This window comes from Oryzias latipes, chromosome 21 (assembly GCF_053564925.1).
Source record: "Oryzias latipes strain Hd-rR chromosome 21, Olatipes_Hd-rR_3.1".
NCBI lineage: Eukaryota > Metazoa > Chordata > Actinopteri > Beloniformes > Adrianichthyidae > Oryzias > Oryzias latipes.
This window is the reverse complement of record NC_136257.1, coordinates 22,008,808-22,024,301: the sequence shown is the minus strand read 5'-3', so window position 1 is coordinate 22,024,301 and position 15,494 is coordinate 22,008,808. Positions and strand designations below refer to the sequence as shown.

The 15,494-nt window shown below is 37.0% G+C and overlaps 1 protein-coding gene across 2 annotated transcripts; it reads right to left on the bottom strand.

The window, feature by feature from the left end:
• Positions 1–3,320: 3,320 nt before the first annotated feature.
• arsh (arylsulfatase H) lies at positions 3,321–10,990 on the bottom strand. 2 transcript variants are annotated; one of them, XM_011489673.4, is made up of 11 exons: positions 10,859–10,990; positions 10,487–10,636; positions 10,277–10,398; positions 10,036–10,158; positions 9,050–9,252; positions 7,374–7,594; positions 6,841–6,977; positions 6,580–6,717; positions 6,347–6,506; positions 6,037–6,158; positions 3,321–5,009 (listed from the first exon to the last, which is right to left on the bottom strand). In XM_011489673.4, the coding sequence occupies exons 1-11, from the start codon at positions 10,861–10,863 to the stop codon at positions 4,585–4,587; spliced, it is 1,806 nt and encodes a 601-aa protein (XP_011487975.1). In that variant the 5' UTR covers positions 10,864–10,990; the 3' UTR covers positions 3,321–4,584. The 2 variants fall into 2 exon arrangements, with proteins under 2 accessions (XP_011487975.1, XP_004081913.2); XM_004081865.5 differs by having other exon boundaries at positions 10,487–10,633; positions 10,859–10,953.
• Between the last annotated feature and the right edge of the window lie 4,504 nt (positions 10,991–15,494).

Below are 15,494 nucleotides of genomic sequence, written 5' to 3'. Positions count from 1 at the left end.
ACCTCTTATATAAAGTAATTTGACCTTTCGCAGAAATAAATGCTATGATGCTGCATCTTCAATAACAGGAAACCATAATGAAAAGATGCTGCAGTTACATAAAAAAATAGTCCAACTAAATAGTGGGATTGATTTCCTGGAAAGGCAGTGTTTATATTAGGAAGTGTGTGATTGAGTGAAGAAACTACCGAGCACCTTGGCAGGATGTAAAACAGAAGGTGTCACATTGTAAAATTATGTATCATTGATTATTTCCAGAGGTGGGGAGTGTGGCATTACATTTACCAAAGTACTTTTAAAAGTATTATACCTAAAGTAATTTCACAGCATCACACCTTATACTTTAGCTTGAAGTAGATTTATGACGAGGACTGGTACTCTCATTCCTATTCTTAGTGCTGTAAGTGTCTCATTGACGAACACTTTATTGTTGCCCAAAGACCCAAAAGAACACTCATTTCAGACATTTGGAAACATTAGGATTTGCATATTTATTTAGATTTTTTAAATGCTTGAGTACTGAGATTTTACGGAATACATCAATATTGCATTTAAAGCATAACTCATTAATGAAATGATTATTTCACCTGGTAGTTCTTTACCGTTCAGTAAGTAACTGGATGATTTCTCTTTATTTTTTCCCCTTGGACTTTATTAATACGGTTTTGCCTCAATAGCTTTTACTCAATTACATTTTTGCAACGTTATCCACCTCTAATTATGTAACAGATCCCCAAAGTTAAAAGGATTATGAATGTAGATTGAATACATGCAGCTACAAGTGTGTTTGCGTTCCTTCAGTTTGTCTATGTGGTGTAAAGATAGCAGCAATTTCAAAAGCAATTGAACTTAACATAGACATGGAAAAAGGGTGTCAAGACAGGAAGCTTAAAGTCCCACTCTGATCATCTTTTCAACAATTTTCAAAGCATTCCCAGTGGTTTTATAATTATGATTATGCCGTTTTTAACCAAAATTTGAAAAACTTCTAATACTGTTTCTGCAGGGCAGCAGTAATTCCTTTTATTTCTTATTTTTTTCTTAGTTGTGAGCTGGACTGTTGGTGTGAAGTAAGCCCGCCCCTTTCCCACCATCCATCTGTTAACAAGCTCTCCCACCAGCTTACAGCCCCTCACAACCCCAAGATAACATTACCGGTGAAACAAAATTGATGAGCAATATTAGAGCTGTACAGTTTTGAGCCAGATGCCAGCTTGGACAAGGAAAGCAAAGACGTACATGAATCTATTTGCCTGCAAATGGATCCATCAGAATGGAGCGAGCGGGGCAGGGAGCTTGTGCCCCGCCGACTGTAGTGCCCACGTCACAAATAAGCTCTATTTAAACAGCATTTTTTCATCTTCTCCTGATCCACAACAATTTGAATGAAGAAACACTCAGAAATGCTATTTTTAAAAAAAATGCTATTTTAATATTCATTTTATCTAAATATGTTCTCCATCATGAGAAAAATGCCACAAGAACATGTTAAAAATACCAAAGACACTATTTAAATGTGGGACTTTAAAGCTACCGTACATTTGTATGACTTCCATACCACTGAGTGTACAACTTCTTTACAGAGTTGATTTAACCTTGATGCAAGGATACATCTGCGAAAAAGAAAATAAAAGGAAGCCCTGAGTACCTCTGTTTGGGATGAAGGGGAGCAGTTTGTTTAAGCTGCCAAAGCGCAATGCTGTCTTCTCAAGCTCCATGTGCATTTGTGGGTGTCAAACGGAGGGTTGTAAAAAATACTTTACGACATGCCATGAAACACTGACCTTTACAGAAAACCACTGATCTGTTCAAAACCAAGTGATATACTGTGTGCATGCTTGCTCATGAACATGGTTGCGCATTCACGCCGGTGCACAGATTCCAGTTCCTGCACGGTTAGTGTGCGAACACAGCCTGGCATGTGTGTGACATGATGTACAGCCAGAAACATTCTAACCCCAGCAGCCATCTTTAACTCTGATGTACAGCCAAATGTGGTTATGTATGGCCAACCTGATGATTTACTGATCCAGCTGTACTGGAAGTGGCTACTGTAATGAACTTATGGAGAGTTTGATGAACGGGACTCTGCTGGCGGATTGAGGGTGGGGGGTAAATACTGCGACCATGATGGCAGCGATTACAGTGATAATGATGATGATGAAACTTCTCTCCTCACTTACAAATGCGACTGCAATTTTTGCCGGAGGGGGGAGGCAGAGGAGAGGAGGACAAAAAGAATAAGGAGAGGCAGAGAGGAGCTAGGAAGAGAAAACACAGGAAGTAGATTAATTATGGGTTGCTGCTGTTGCAAACTAGGGGGCTTTGACAGTCAGCCATTGCTGGAGGGAGGCAATCTCGAAGACGATTAGAATAAATTATGATGACACTGACGATGCATAGGTTCACACAATATTAAGCAGTCCTTCATTATTCAAGATCTGAGAGCCCAAAAGGTGCTAGTTAGGTCAACCAGCATTTATGCATCCTGTCAATCTAACATAGAACTTCTATTGAAAAGTGTTACTGCGTCACCAAAAGCCTACAATTTGCAAACTTGACTAAAAAAAATAAAAGTACCAAGTGTTATAAATAAAATAGTAATAAACGTTTATTTTTTTTAGTTAAAAAAAAAAAACTTCAAGTAATTAAGTCATTAAAACCTGTATAACTGGGGTCATAAAGCACAGAGACAGGAATGAAATCTTATTTTGCATTGTTCTCTTGTCCCAATCACAGTTTGACTTTGCCCCCTAATGGTGGAAAGCTGTATCTGCTTCCTTACGGATTTTTTTTCTCCTTGCTCAACTGGACTTGAAAATGACTGCATTAAAAACGTGCTCACTAGGGATGCCACAATTCTTGGTTTAAATCCGAACCATATGTTACACCGTTAAACCGAATCTTGGGGAAAGTGTATTATTATATGCCAACTGCATGCCAGTATGTTTATATTGAAAGTGTCAAGCGCATGTGTAAGAAGAATTTATTTATCATTTTAATATAATACACCAAGGTTATATGAGACCACTGAAAGGGTTTTTCTCCATTGTGAAATCATTTATTAACAAATTAAAAAAAATATTTTTCTGAATTTTTTGTTGTTGTTTTCTAATCATATCATAAAATCATAAATTGAACCGGAAAAAAAACATGACCCGATCCAATTATGAAGAAGATGTACTGTTACATCCCTATTGCTTACTTTATATACTTAACACTGGAAAAGTCAGAGTCTTTATTAGTTAACTGGTAAATTTGGTTTTTTATACCTTTGTAATGTGACTGCCCTAAAACACAATAGTACTTCAGTCTCTGATGCATAAAAACATATATTTTATTATAAATATTGAGAATCTTTTTATATGAACAACTATTGGCTCATTATAAAATCGCTTTTAATAATGATAAAACTTAAGAGAATCAAGAGATTTTTTCCTTTCTTCAGATATTTCAAAATAAATAACCACAAGGAAACTCATTTCAAGCTTATCCCAACAGTTCTACATGGTGACAGTAGTATTATTGTGTGGGATTGCTGGTAGGATATAGGAAAAAAAGAAAAAAAATCAAGATGTGATAATGAGTATGACAGTGCTGAGGATCTCAGAAAAAAAATGTTTATACATTTAAAAAAGCAACATTTAGTTAAAAGAACAAAGATTGATCAGAGATTTTGTGTGAAGGTTAAGAATTATTTATATGTCTTAAAAGATGTATGGCAGCCCTGCACAATAAAACATCAAAGAAAAACACAGCGAGCTTAAAGAATAACAACCGGTAATGTTTTTCACATTTTGCTTAATCAATACTTTGTACAACAATAATGACTTTTAAAATGGTGTGGTTTTTTTAACCAGCAATACGAAGTATATCTCTCTTCTAACATTGAGCCATTTATTGATCTGCTGCAGATAAAAGAAAGCAGACACTGTCTGCTGTTTGAAGAAGAAAAAAAAACAAGAGGGCTGAAGCAAGCGTATGGCCTTTTTGAAAATATAGTATAAGAAATATACTTTTCTATAATAATGCAGTTTCTTTTCTTTTCTTTGCTATTTCGGTAAAATGTCTACCGTGGTCAGAACTGTGTGAAGATTCTGTAGCATGAGTTTGACATTAAACACTTTTCTGACCTCTTTTCTTTCCAATGTGCAGTAAATAGTAAATACTCCTGTATCTTTCATTGATTTGGTCTAACTTCACCCCACCTCAGTTTCATTTTCTTAATTTCATTATACGTGTGACAATGATAAATAAAGATCTATTATACATTGTATTTGTAATTTGTTTTAAAAATAGTATTACCTTATTTTCCTTAGTTAGCCAGACTATAGTTAAGACTAATACGTCATTTTGTGTACTGAAGATTAGCACATTAACAAAAAAAACCAGATGGAGTTGTTTTAATCATTCAATAATCAAACCTTTTAGGGGAAATATATTACCGGTATTTATTTTTTGTGTTTACTTCTGTTAACCTGTACAGCACTTTGGTTCCTCAGTCATAAAGTGCTTTATAAGTAAAATAGATTGAATTTACTAGTAAAACAAAATCCCTGATTTGTAAAAGATATGATTAAAAACCTATGCTGTTGTGCTCTCATAAATAGCTGCATCCTCTTTGCACCCACAGAATGGAAAAGTCCCACAGCAGGGCTGCAGCCAGGGTCTCCAGAGAATCTTTTCCCAAGTCATTTGGTTCTGAACGTTGTGCACATCTGTGCTGGCCTTTGAAGCATCGTCGGCGGATGTCACTTCTTGTGGAAGAGTGCTCCTATGTCTCATTACGGCTTTGGCAGTCCGCTCAAGGACTTCAGCATAACGAGGTTCAGTATCTGGAGTCAGGGGGCGGGACTCCGAGGGGTCATGGAAAAGATCAAACAGGAGCGGAGGGTTGTGGTGCGTCACGTGCTCACCATGGCAAAGGCAAACCTTTGTGTCATAGCATCCACCAGCTCCAGGTGGAGAGAAGTTTGGGGTGAAGAAGTGCACTTTGAAGACTGAATCACCTGAATTAAACACACACACATATTAAAAACCAGTTTATCGGGTTAGGAGGCAGTGATATCAACAAATACGTAAGAAGATCTGCAAATGCGATGATAAAACTTTCAAATCATCCTGAGAACCAGCCAAACCTGGAGGACATTCTTTCATTAAGTCAAGACAGTCAAATCAAATTTGACTTGCAATTTATATTAACAAGACATGACACAGCAGCTTTATTTTAACTGAGTTCAAATAAATACAACAAAATGACTTATAACTGATAGGACACAACTCCATACAATGTCAAGTAACCAAAAGCTTTGCAAAACAGACGTTTGCTCGCAAAGCTGGAGTTGAAATCACAAAAAAACTGATGTTTGCCCAAAATTCTTACCTACAAAAAAGTGTTTTCAAAGAAGTGTTTTTAAGAATTACCTTAATCCATTTCTATGAATAAATAATTTGATCTATTTATTTTGTAGGATTATGTCAAAAAGCAGAAATCTTCAAGAATATGAAATGAATATAAAATGAAAACATGAATGAAAATGAAGCAGCAGTCAAGAAATGTTTCTGTCTCTTATAAAACAGGTGCATTTCTATCTAAATACAAACAAGATCTGTTACATGAATTTGGGAAAAGTCACTAATGCACAAGTGCAAAAGGCATTCCACACATTTATAGATTTTAAAATCTTTTAAACTTTTAAAACCCTGCTGAATTATATTAGATCAATCTGGAATAAACATTTAGACTTCTGTAATATATTCATATTAGTTGATGCAAAATCTAAATCAGACTCTGCAGACACTGAAACCAAAATGAAAAAGCGACAATAAATTTTGCAGAAGCAGGTGAACATATATATTTTTTTTTTTTTATAATGCCTCTACAGTCCATGAAAAACTGAATGAAAACTCTGTATCTGTGGAAGTCTGTAATAATGCATCACAAAAGTGACAGGTTTTGATCTTTCTCAGAACGACTATTCCTAAATACGTAAAAATCAAAGATGTGAATGTGAGGGACTACATGTGCAAACTTACTGCCAGGGGGGTGCCAGCGTACTGCATTGAGGTAGATGCCACAGTAATGGAACATGAATTCGTGTTGTGATCGCGCAGCTTTTCCTTCAAGCAGTGGCATGAGGTTGTAGCCATCAAGTTCTCTGAGAAAGTACGAGTAGATATGACAAACCCTGATTACTACCACAGAAATGATTGTAGAAAATTACACAATGTTTTTGTTCATGTGAACAATTTTAGCAGAACTTAAGACTTATTTTATATACGAAATCAGTTTATCTGTTGGAAGAAAGAACACAGTGAAAAAAAGCATAGCCTTCCATCTTTATACCTATCTGGTTTTTTGTCCCCAGCAAGATACTTCAGTGTGGGGTACAGGTCCATAAGGCTGGTGGGTTCTTCCACCACCCTTCCTGCTGCCAGACGGCCAGGCCAACGGAAGATTCCAGGTACCCTAATCCCTCCTTCCCAGCCCCCCATTGCCTTCCCTCCTAGAAGCAACACAAAAAAGAAAATACTTTAATATTAAAATTACTGTATTCCCATAAAAACAAAGCCTTATACCTTTGTATATTCCATTCCATCCTCCTTTTTGGCCAATGTGAGCATTGGAATCCTCCAGGTGTCCGCCGTGGTCTGATGTAAAATACATCAGTGTGTTGTTGGCCAAGCCAAAAGAATCCACAGTTTCTATAACTTTGCCTGCAGAAGTGAGTTTCATGAATAGAAACAATTGAACATTAGGACCTAACATGTATCACGTGTGAACAAATGACATGAGGTCCTGGACAGTTCTTAACATGTTGCTTTACAAACTCCAACTACCGATGATCCAGTCCACCTCCTCCAGATTGTCACCATAGCGACCATGGCGACTCTTGCCAGTAAAGGCTGGACTTTTGAACAACGGCGTGTGGATGTGGGCCAAAGAGAAGAAGAGGAGGAATGGATGATCAGCATTCCTAAAAAAAAAAGGAAGACAGCAGTCAAATTATCTTTAATCTTCTGTATGAATAAAACACCTTCATTATTATAAAACCACTAATGTACAGGTCTGGGAGTTGTGGTAAGAATTAACTATTGTCCAGGTGAGTAAAACACTAAAAATGCTTAATTTATTGAATATTTAATATAAAGTGACAAACAAAATCAGTATGTCGGATTGGGAATTCATCAAGAGGAAAACAGGACACAGCCAGCTTTACCATTCTAAATTATTACAAATATGGGGCTTTATTTTATCATCATGATTTTTTTTTTTACCATGCATTTAACTCTTCAATAAAGTTACATTTTACCTTTACATTTAACATTTTTAAAGGTTTGGGATGACTGAACATAGGCTTTCTTTTCCCTACCTTTTTATAAAATTCTGTGCTTCTCCCAGCAATCTCTGGGGTAGTGTTTCCACTGTCATGGGCTGCTCAATAACTTCTTGGTTCCTCATGATGATGCAGTTCCAGGTTTGCAGGAGCGCAAAGGGCACATACCACACAGCAGCTGCTACCAAACCAAGAAAGAAAAGCAGCACCAGAAACCAGAGGCTGACCTCAAGAAGACCGCTTACACGGACGAACACCTGCAAAAACACACACAATTGACATATTTATTAAGATCTTCACTGTGTAATAATCTGATTATTATCTCCTGAAGCGTGGAGATTCTGTTGGAATGAAAGCGCACATATGGGGGTTTCCAATTCAAGCCAAAGCTTTATTTCCTTAACAATATTTCTAATACAGATATCCGGGCTTAATCAATTTCCCTGAATGCCTTTTAATAGAACAGGACTCACAGCATGAACACAAAGAAAGAGCACTGTTTCTCTCCCTGTCCACGGATTTATGCAATGGATATATGAATATGTACGTGACAGGGCCATTAGCTGTCACGTAACCATCTGCACAGAGAGAATACAGAACACATCCTGCAAACAGCCTCCCCCTTACACCCTGAGTGCCTGGCACCCACCTCCCCAACCTGACCTCCCATGTGTCTGCTCCTCTAAACTGCAGTGGGGCCTCTCACATGTATGGCATGCATGATCTCCTGAAAATGATTCTGAACCAGTTTCTATGGGTTTTATTTTCTTCAAGTTGTATGTGTCATATATTCTTCACTCCTAATCTTTTTATATACCCCTTGTGCTATCTTAAATGACCCAACCCTTACATTGACGTGTTCTCCCTACCATGACAAAGGTGGATAAAGGTGGAAAGATTTCATGTAATCCATGGACACCAGTGAGGTTCACAAATCATTGAAGAAAAAAAGTTCAGCGCACTGTCCAGTGGGTCTAGATGACCCAACTCCTTAAATTGCCTAGGATAGCACAAGGGTTACTGATACATATTGTAGTTTACTGTTGTGCCGTTAGACTCTTGAGTTATCTGGAAAAAACCACTAGGTGGCATCATACACTAAGACAGTTTTGCCCTTCCAAAGAGTAAAACGACTATTAAAAGCAGCTGTTACAACGTGTTCTGCTATGAAGTCAGAAAATTCAGTTGAATCCATGTGAAACACTTGGGAAACTGGCAGTGAATCTTTCTTATTGACCCCTGTGTTTATTTGTTAATGTTTGATCTAAAATCGTTGGGTTTGTTCCTGCTAACACAAAGAGGAAATAAACTTCTTTCACACAATCTTCTTCCTACATATTTCCCACAATTATCTTGTCTATCTACATGATAAACAGATTTTACTGTCAATATGGTGCTACCATGAAGACATCTTACAGGCTGCCGTGACTGCGAGTTTCACAACTCAGCCTTCTGTTCTCAATGTTCTTTCAGTCCCTTTGGCACATGTCTAAGCAATTGCTCAGTTGTTTCGCTTTGGGGTGAAAAACACAACAGCTCTTTGTTTTCCAATTTCCTCTATGTTGTCTGGCAACAAAAGCATATCTCTTGTATTTGCTTTTGTGTGCAGTTCTTGCCTTTAAAGATCCCACTACTCAGCAGGATGGGTGTTTAGCGAGTTTACTTTGAGGTGTTGATTTCTTTTAACAACAAAAGACAAAAAAAAAACCTACCATGGTGAGAAGACCTACTCCAAACAAAAAAGTAAGATGCTGGAGTGTTTGCTGGACATCCACCAGCACGTCTCTGCCCTCTCCGGGAACGCAGTCATTGAACAAAGTGAATGGCAGACCATAGAAGTAGCTAAAACCATGTTGGTTTGGGTGGTGGCAGTGATCCCCTCTGGATTCACAATTTACACCTAAGTGCCATTTACCTGCACACAAACAATAACAGCAACAAGGATTACTGCAGATCCAATGAAAAAAAAATATGAGCCCACCTAAACATTTTACAATAAAGTACTTCAGCATCTGTTTTGGTGCTTTTAAAGGTGGGTTAAAGTCTTAACCCTCTAAGAGCCACATTAATTGTGGCAGTGGTACTAAAATGTTTTAAGACCCACTTCAGTGAAAATAGTGTTTTCAATGTTTTTAACATGCTCTTGTGGCATTTGTCTGATGATGACGGACGTATAAAAAGAAAATAAAACTTAAAATTGAATTTCTGACTATTTCTTTATTCAAATTCTTGTGAATCAGACGCAGACAAAAAAGAATGCCGGGAAAGCATATACACAGAAAGCGGGAAGGGGGGGTGGGATTATTCCGCACCAACAGTCCAGCCCACAATTTAGAGGGGAATTTTTAATTAAACTCCCGACGCTCTGCAGAAACTATGTCCTAGAAAACAACACAGATGTTTTGGTTTAGGCTAAAAACGGCATGATCATAATAAAAAGACCCCAGGAAATGCTTTTAGAATAGATCAAAAGAGGATTGGACTTTCAACATTCGGTTGGCTGTTCTACACAAAGCGTGCTGCTAATAAAATCCATTGTTTTTATGTGCTGCCAATGCTTGTAAAGTGTGAAATGATTTCATAACTTCTGCCTTCTCCAACCTGCAACCATAAAAGGTTTTATTATCATTTTTACTAAACATATCAACAAGAAACAGGAAAAAAAAACACAAGCAAAGACTTATTCCACAAACCACACCAATTAGGCCAGTGGAGTATCCTTGTTGCTGCAGCCTCTTGGCAAAGGTTGTCTCGCTGGCTGGGAGTCCTCCTGAACCTGCGAGGAACAACAGCACCTGCACGCGACCTGTGCTCGCCATTCCTATGCAAGACAAAAAACAACATGTTTCCATTTCAAATCATCAAATAGAGATGGTGAAGATGTATTTTGGGATTAGCAAAACTAGTCTTGCATTGACTAGACAGCCACAAAGCCTCACCTGAGCGAAGAGCATAACGCCCCGTCATGAAAGCTGCCCGGCTTGGGCTGCAGAGAGGAGCTGCAGCGATATGCTGGGTTAGTTTGACTCCCTCTGAAGCAAGTCTGTCGATGTTAGGAGTCCTGCAACCGTGCAGCACGTTAAATGTGCAAATAATTAAAGAAAAGTGTTGATATATATGAGGGGCTTCGTGCACCAGTCAGTGTTTACCTGATTGTGTCGTTGCCATAGCAACCTATGTCCCCAATTCCGAGGTCATCCACCATCATGAGAACAAAGTTGGGCTTCTGCTCCACTGCGCTGACATCACTTCCTGTTGTCAGAATCAGGGGGAGAAGAAGCGCCAGCATGGCAAACCTGCTGCACGGGGGGGGTTTGCAATAAGTTCTTGTAAAATATCTCCGAGAAAAAAGGGAATTCTGCAGCAACATTTTATATTTCATGAGGTTTAACTTTTGGTTTGTAATACGATTAGAAACATTTGAAACCCATTTTTAGTTTTCTGTAGCCGACAGGTCGTTTATTCATACCTGTTGTTAGTTTACTTGTTGTTGTTGTTTTTCTAAAAGCAGGTAAACTCACCTCATATTTTCCAACCAAAGTGTCTCCCAACGTGTTCCTGCTTTGCTGTCCCGCCTCCGCAGCTCTACAGTAATGACTGGAATAGGAGCGCACGTGAGATTTGGCCGTAAAGTGTGGTTGACAAATCATCACACACAACTATTTCCACTCTCTTTAAAAAAAAAATTTGTTGTGGTTTTTAATTTAATGTTTTTATTTGTTTTGTTTTTTGTATAACACATTAAGAGGGGTTAAAGATGCAATTTCTTCCAAACGTTCTGGTCTCTTAGAGCTTTCAAGCTTAATTTTCACCATTTCTGGCCATTATTATTTAATATTTTGAAACTCATTGACTTCATTTAGCATTCATTCAAACATTTAGGAGTAACTTTAAGGTAACTCAATTATCTTTTTCTTTAACAAAGTACCCCAAGACATTGCTGATAAATTTTGATTATTATTTTACTAAAAGAAAATATCCAGGAGCTTGTGTATTTCTATTCTAACCATCAAAAATGTCACTAAAAGGGTAAGACCACAGGTTTTTTTAAATAATTTTACCCATTTTCTCTCTCAAAATTAAAATTGACTTAAAATACTGAGCTCAATTTCCTGTAAACCTTCATATACCCAAACACTTTAACTTAATCCATTGATTTATTTCCTGTTGTGAAAGAAAAACAGACATTTTTGCTTTCAAATAGATGCTAAAATAAGGTAAGTTTGGAGCAGGAGTGGTTTTATGCGACTTTGCTGTCTGGGTTACTTGTAAAGTGTCCAGTTTCTGTTCACATAACTGTCTGTCAGGTTGTTTTTTAGGCACTTTGCAGCTTTTGTTTGACAATATTTTCTGTTTTAGCTTGTCTGAGTCACATAGGTCTCAGGTTCTTCACTTGGTTTCATCATTACACCCTCCCCTGTGGTACATTTGTTACCTCCAGTGTTGTTGTGTTTTACTTCTGTAGATATAATATATGAAGTAACTTAAAGAAATACAGGACTCATGTTGCTGATTTAAATTTTGTGAGAGTAATATTAAATGGTAGGAGATTACTTTTGAAAAATTTGTAACAAAGTACAGTATGGAAAACTTGCACAAGAATGCTTACAGCACTGCATGGATTAAATTCCCCCCATCAACTAATTTACACTTTCCTTTTGCTTCTAACCCTTAGCAAAACTACAACTGTACTAAAAGTGAGGCAGAGTACTTGAGGTATACTTTTTATTTTCTATCTATATATATTTTGAACTTAAAATGTTCCATTTAGTCTGAAAACGTGTTCAGTTAGTAAATTTCCTACACTACAAGTAGATGGTCTATTGTGTTCATATTCTCAAATATACTTAATACAATGCACTTCAAGTGAGGGAAGTCCTAACATTTAATTTGTTTTCCAGTAATTACCTTGCCTCAACCGTTTTTCACTGGTTATACCTTTCCAACAAAAGGTTTCCATGAATTAAGACAAGACTTCTTCTATTATTTTTGCAGCCTTTTAAGCTTTCTTTACTTCTTAAGCATGCTTCTGCTTAAAGCATACATGCTATTTGTCTTTATCTTTTGGATCAAAAGTTTTGTTTTGAATCAACATAAATGAAAAATAATCCCAAGGGTTATTTCTTTTTTAAGTAACTGTTTAAACCATATTTCAATATTTCTTCTTCCTGTGCTGTGTTTTGATATTTTCCTAACAATATAAATAAAGTTTAAAAAATTATTTGAAAAAATGGGAGTAATTATTTTTTATCAACAGTTTGGTGTGGGGATGAAGACATTCACTTATATGACATTTTTAATGGTGTTGCTTTTGTCATTTCTGTTCATATACTCAGTTTGTTGTGTTTATAGTCTTGGAAGGTTTGGTTTGTCAAAAAATGTATGAGCAGAAATACTACAGCCACAACTGTGATACAGTTTGATTTTGAAGAACATTACTCATTAATACCTTCGATATTTTCGCTTTTTAGACATTGGGGCGTTACTGGATGAAGTAAACTATTTTTTTTAGATGCTGTTCTTATGTAAGATTTCCGTTTATAAAAGCTACTTAATTGCTTTACTCCTGCTTACCTTAAGAACCTGTTCTTCTTTTATAGGAAATTACACAGAATTTCTACAGGAAGACATTCTGCTGGAGATTCTGACTCAGACTGTCAGTTAAGGAAAATTCTGTTTTCACAGAAACAATTATCCGGTTTTAGTTTCAGTGGAGAGCTTTAGCTGGTAGGTATGAATTTGTTATGCATACATGTTAAACGAATGGGTGTGTTTGTTTTGTGAAGCAAGCCTAACAATTTTCCCACACCAGAGCACCTGAGGTGCATCTTTGTAGACTTGTCGTTATCAATCTTTCATGAAGTTTGAACTTGTTGAGCACAAGTTTCCATTCGAAAATACCTGACATGCTGATTATTATACATCATGTTCTCATCCTCATTTCATGAAGGTGAGAAACTGAGATGAAGGGGCTTCTTCTTCAAAGAAAAATATAAATTGAAATGTATTTACGGGATTATATTAATATTGCCAAGCCAAAAAAAAAGGTGAACTGAAGAGCAATTCAATGTCCGAGATCCTTTGTGAAATAGGCAGGGTGTCCGGAACTTCACCAACTTCAAAGACAGCAGTAGAACTCCCGGTGACAGAGATACCTGAATCACCACGACAACCTGACACTTAGAATTTCCAGAAGGCTCTTCATGGCGTATAGTCCACAAAGGTCACTGGTCCACTTGGCATCCCTGAGAGGGTCTCCTGTAGTTTACAAGCTCAAATGTATTAGAGGAACAAGGTTTCCTTCACTTCAATTATATCTCTCTTTTCATAAATGTTTTCCCCATTCTAGAAGGATGGACTGAGTATCAGTAGCAGATTACTAATGTACTCTTGGTGAAAGCTGATTGTACAGGGAGAAATCCTCCCAAATTTCCAAAGTTTCTACTATGGTAATGGAATCAATTAGGCCATTGGTCTACACATAGCAATCATGATAATACATTTAAATGTGATATGATTGAAAGCAGACTGTAACTTACGGTGGTGGGTCTTTAAGAGCATGTGAACACATTGAATCCTCACTGTCCTACTCTTTACCAAAGCCTTGCATGAAGTGTTAACAGAGAGAAGTCCTTTTTTTGCTATGTGGACTGATTTGAAGCATTTCCAGTTCTGTTCTGAAAGGTGGTTCACATGAGAAATCATGAACCAGGTTATTTGATAATGCTAATAGTAACCTGATTACTTAAGCTGGGAGCTTGTTCAGTTGAATAAGGGTTTTAAAAACTCTGTTAATATGTGGTTTTTCTCATTTTAAATGCTTACACTCAGCACCGGATGATTGAGAATATAATCCTACTCCGCACTGTCACCCAACAGCATCACCACATAAAAGGTTTGTGGATAAGAAGATGGAACTATGATCTAGATATTTTAACCTCTGTATTTTTATAGACTGACTGCCATTCAGACATTCTGCTTATAAATTCTGAACAATATCTGGTAGAGAGCCCACCCTAAAATTTGGGATGCAGTAGATTCAGATTAACACTAGGTCATACAAAAGACTAAATAAAAATGGGACCCAATGCCTTCTTGTTTGACACTCAGGATTAAGGGATTGGGAGATTGAACCACAAGAATAGTTTCCCCAGCACAGCTGTGATTGCACCTCACCCCTGCCCCAGGGGATAGGTCAAATGAGAACACTTTACACACCCAGGTGACTAACAACTGGGATTTTAAAATAATCGAGATATGATACTGCTTTCATAATTCAGCAAGGTGCTACCGACTGTAGAGGAGAGAAAAGAAGAAAAACAGAAAAAATATGAAAGGGGAAGTATGTGGAATTTTTACATATTTCAGGGCAAAAGTCACTTTTAGACAGTTAGCTGCTAATAACTTTGTTCTAATTGAATCTTTTTTTTATAGCCTGTCAAGAAGATGCAAAACCAGTTTTGTTCTTTTGCTGCCTCAAAGACGAAGGAATGAATTCAATTTTTTTTTACAGACAAAATCAATCTGCACCATCTTAGTAATAACTCATACCTATCTATTCAGAAAAAAGTACATCTTTTTTTTTACTAACGTTTTACTGCGGTTAATCAAGATCACCCCTACACTTTATAAAGTCAGTGACATGTTTTATTGTAGAGTTCAATTGCCAAAGTTCTCTGATGTTTTTTTATACAAACATAGTTTTTGTATGTGTAAGGAGAGTAATATTGTAGTGTTCATTTGCATATTATTATAAGCATAATACAAAAACCCCTGCTGTTAAATAGTATGGAAATAATGGAAAAAGACAAGCTAACTATTCCAAAACAAATATATCAATTTACTGAGTTCTGTTTCTCTAGAGCTGACATTTACGTGTTATTTTGTTAAAAACATTCTCCAGCTGCTAATGAAAATATTTCAATTCAAAACTCCACCTTGTACTTTTGTAGACTGACTGCCATTCAGACATTCTGCTGGTAAATTCTGAGCAAGATCTGGTAGAGAGCCCACCCTAAAATTTGGGATGCAGAAGATTCAGATTAACACTAGGTCATACAAAAGACTAAAAATGGGACCCAATGCCTTCCAGATTGATACTCATCATTAAGGGATTGGGAGGTTGAACCACAAGAATAGTTTCTCCAGCACAGCTGT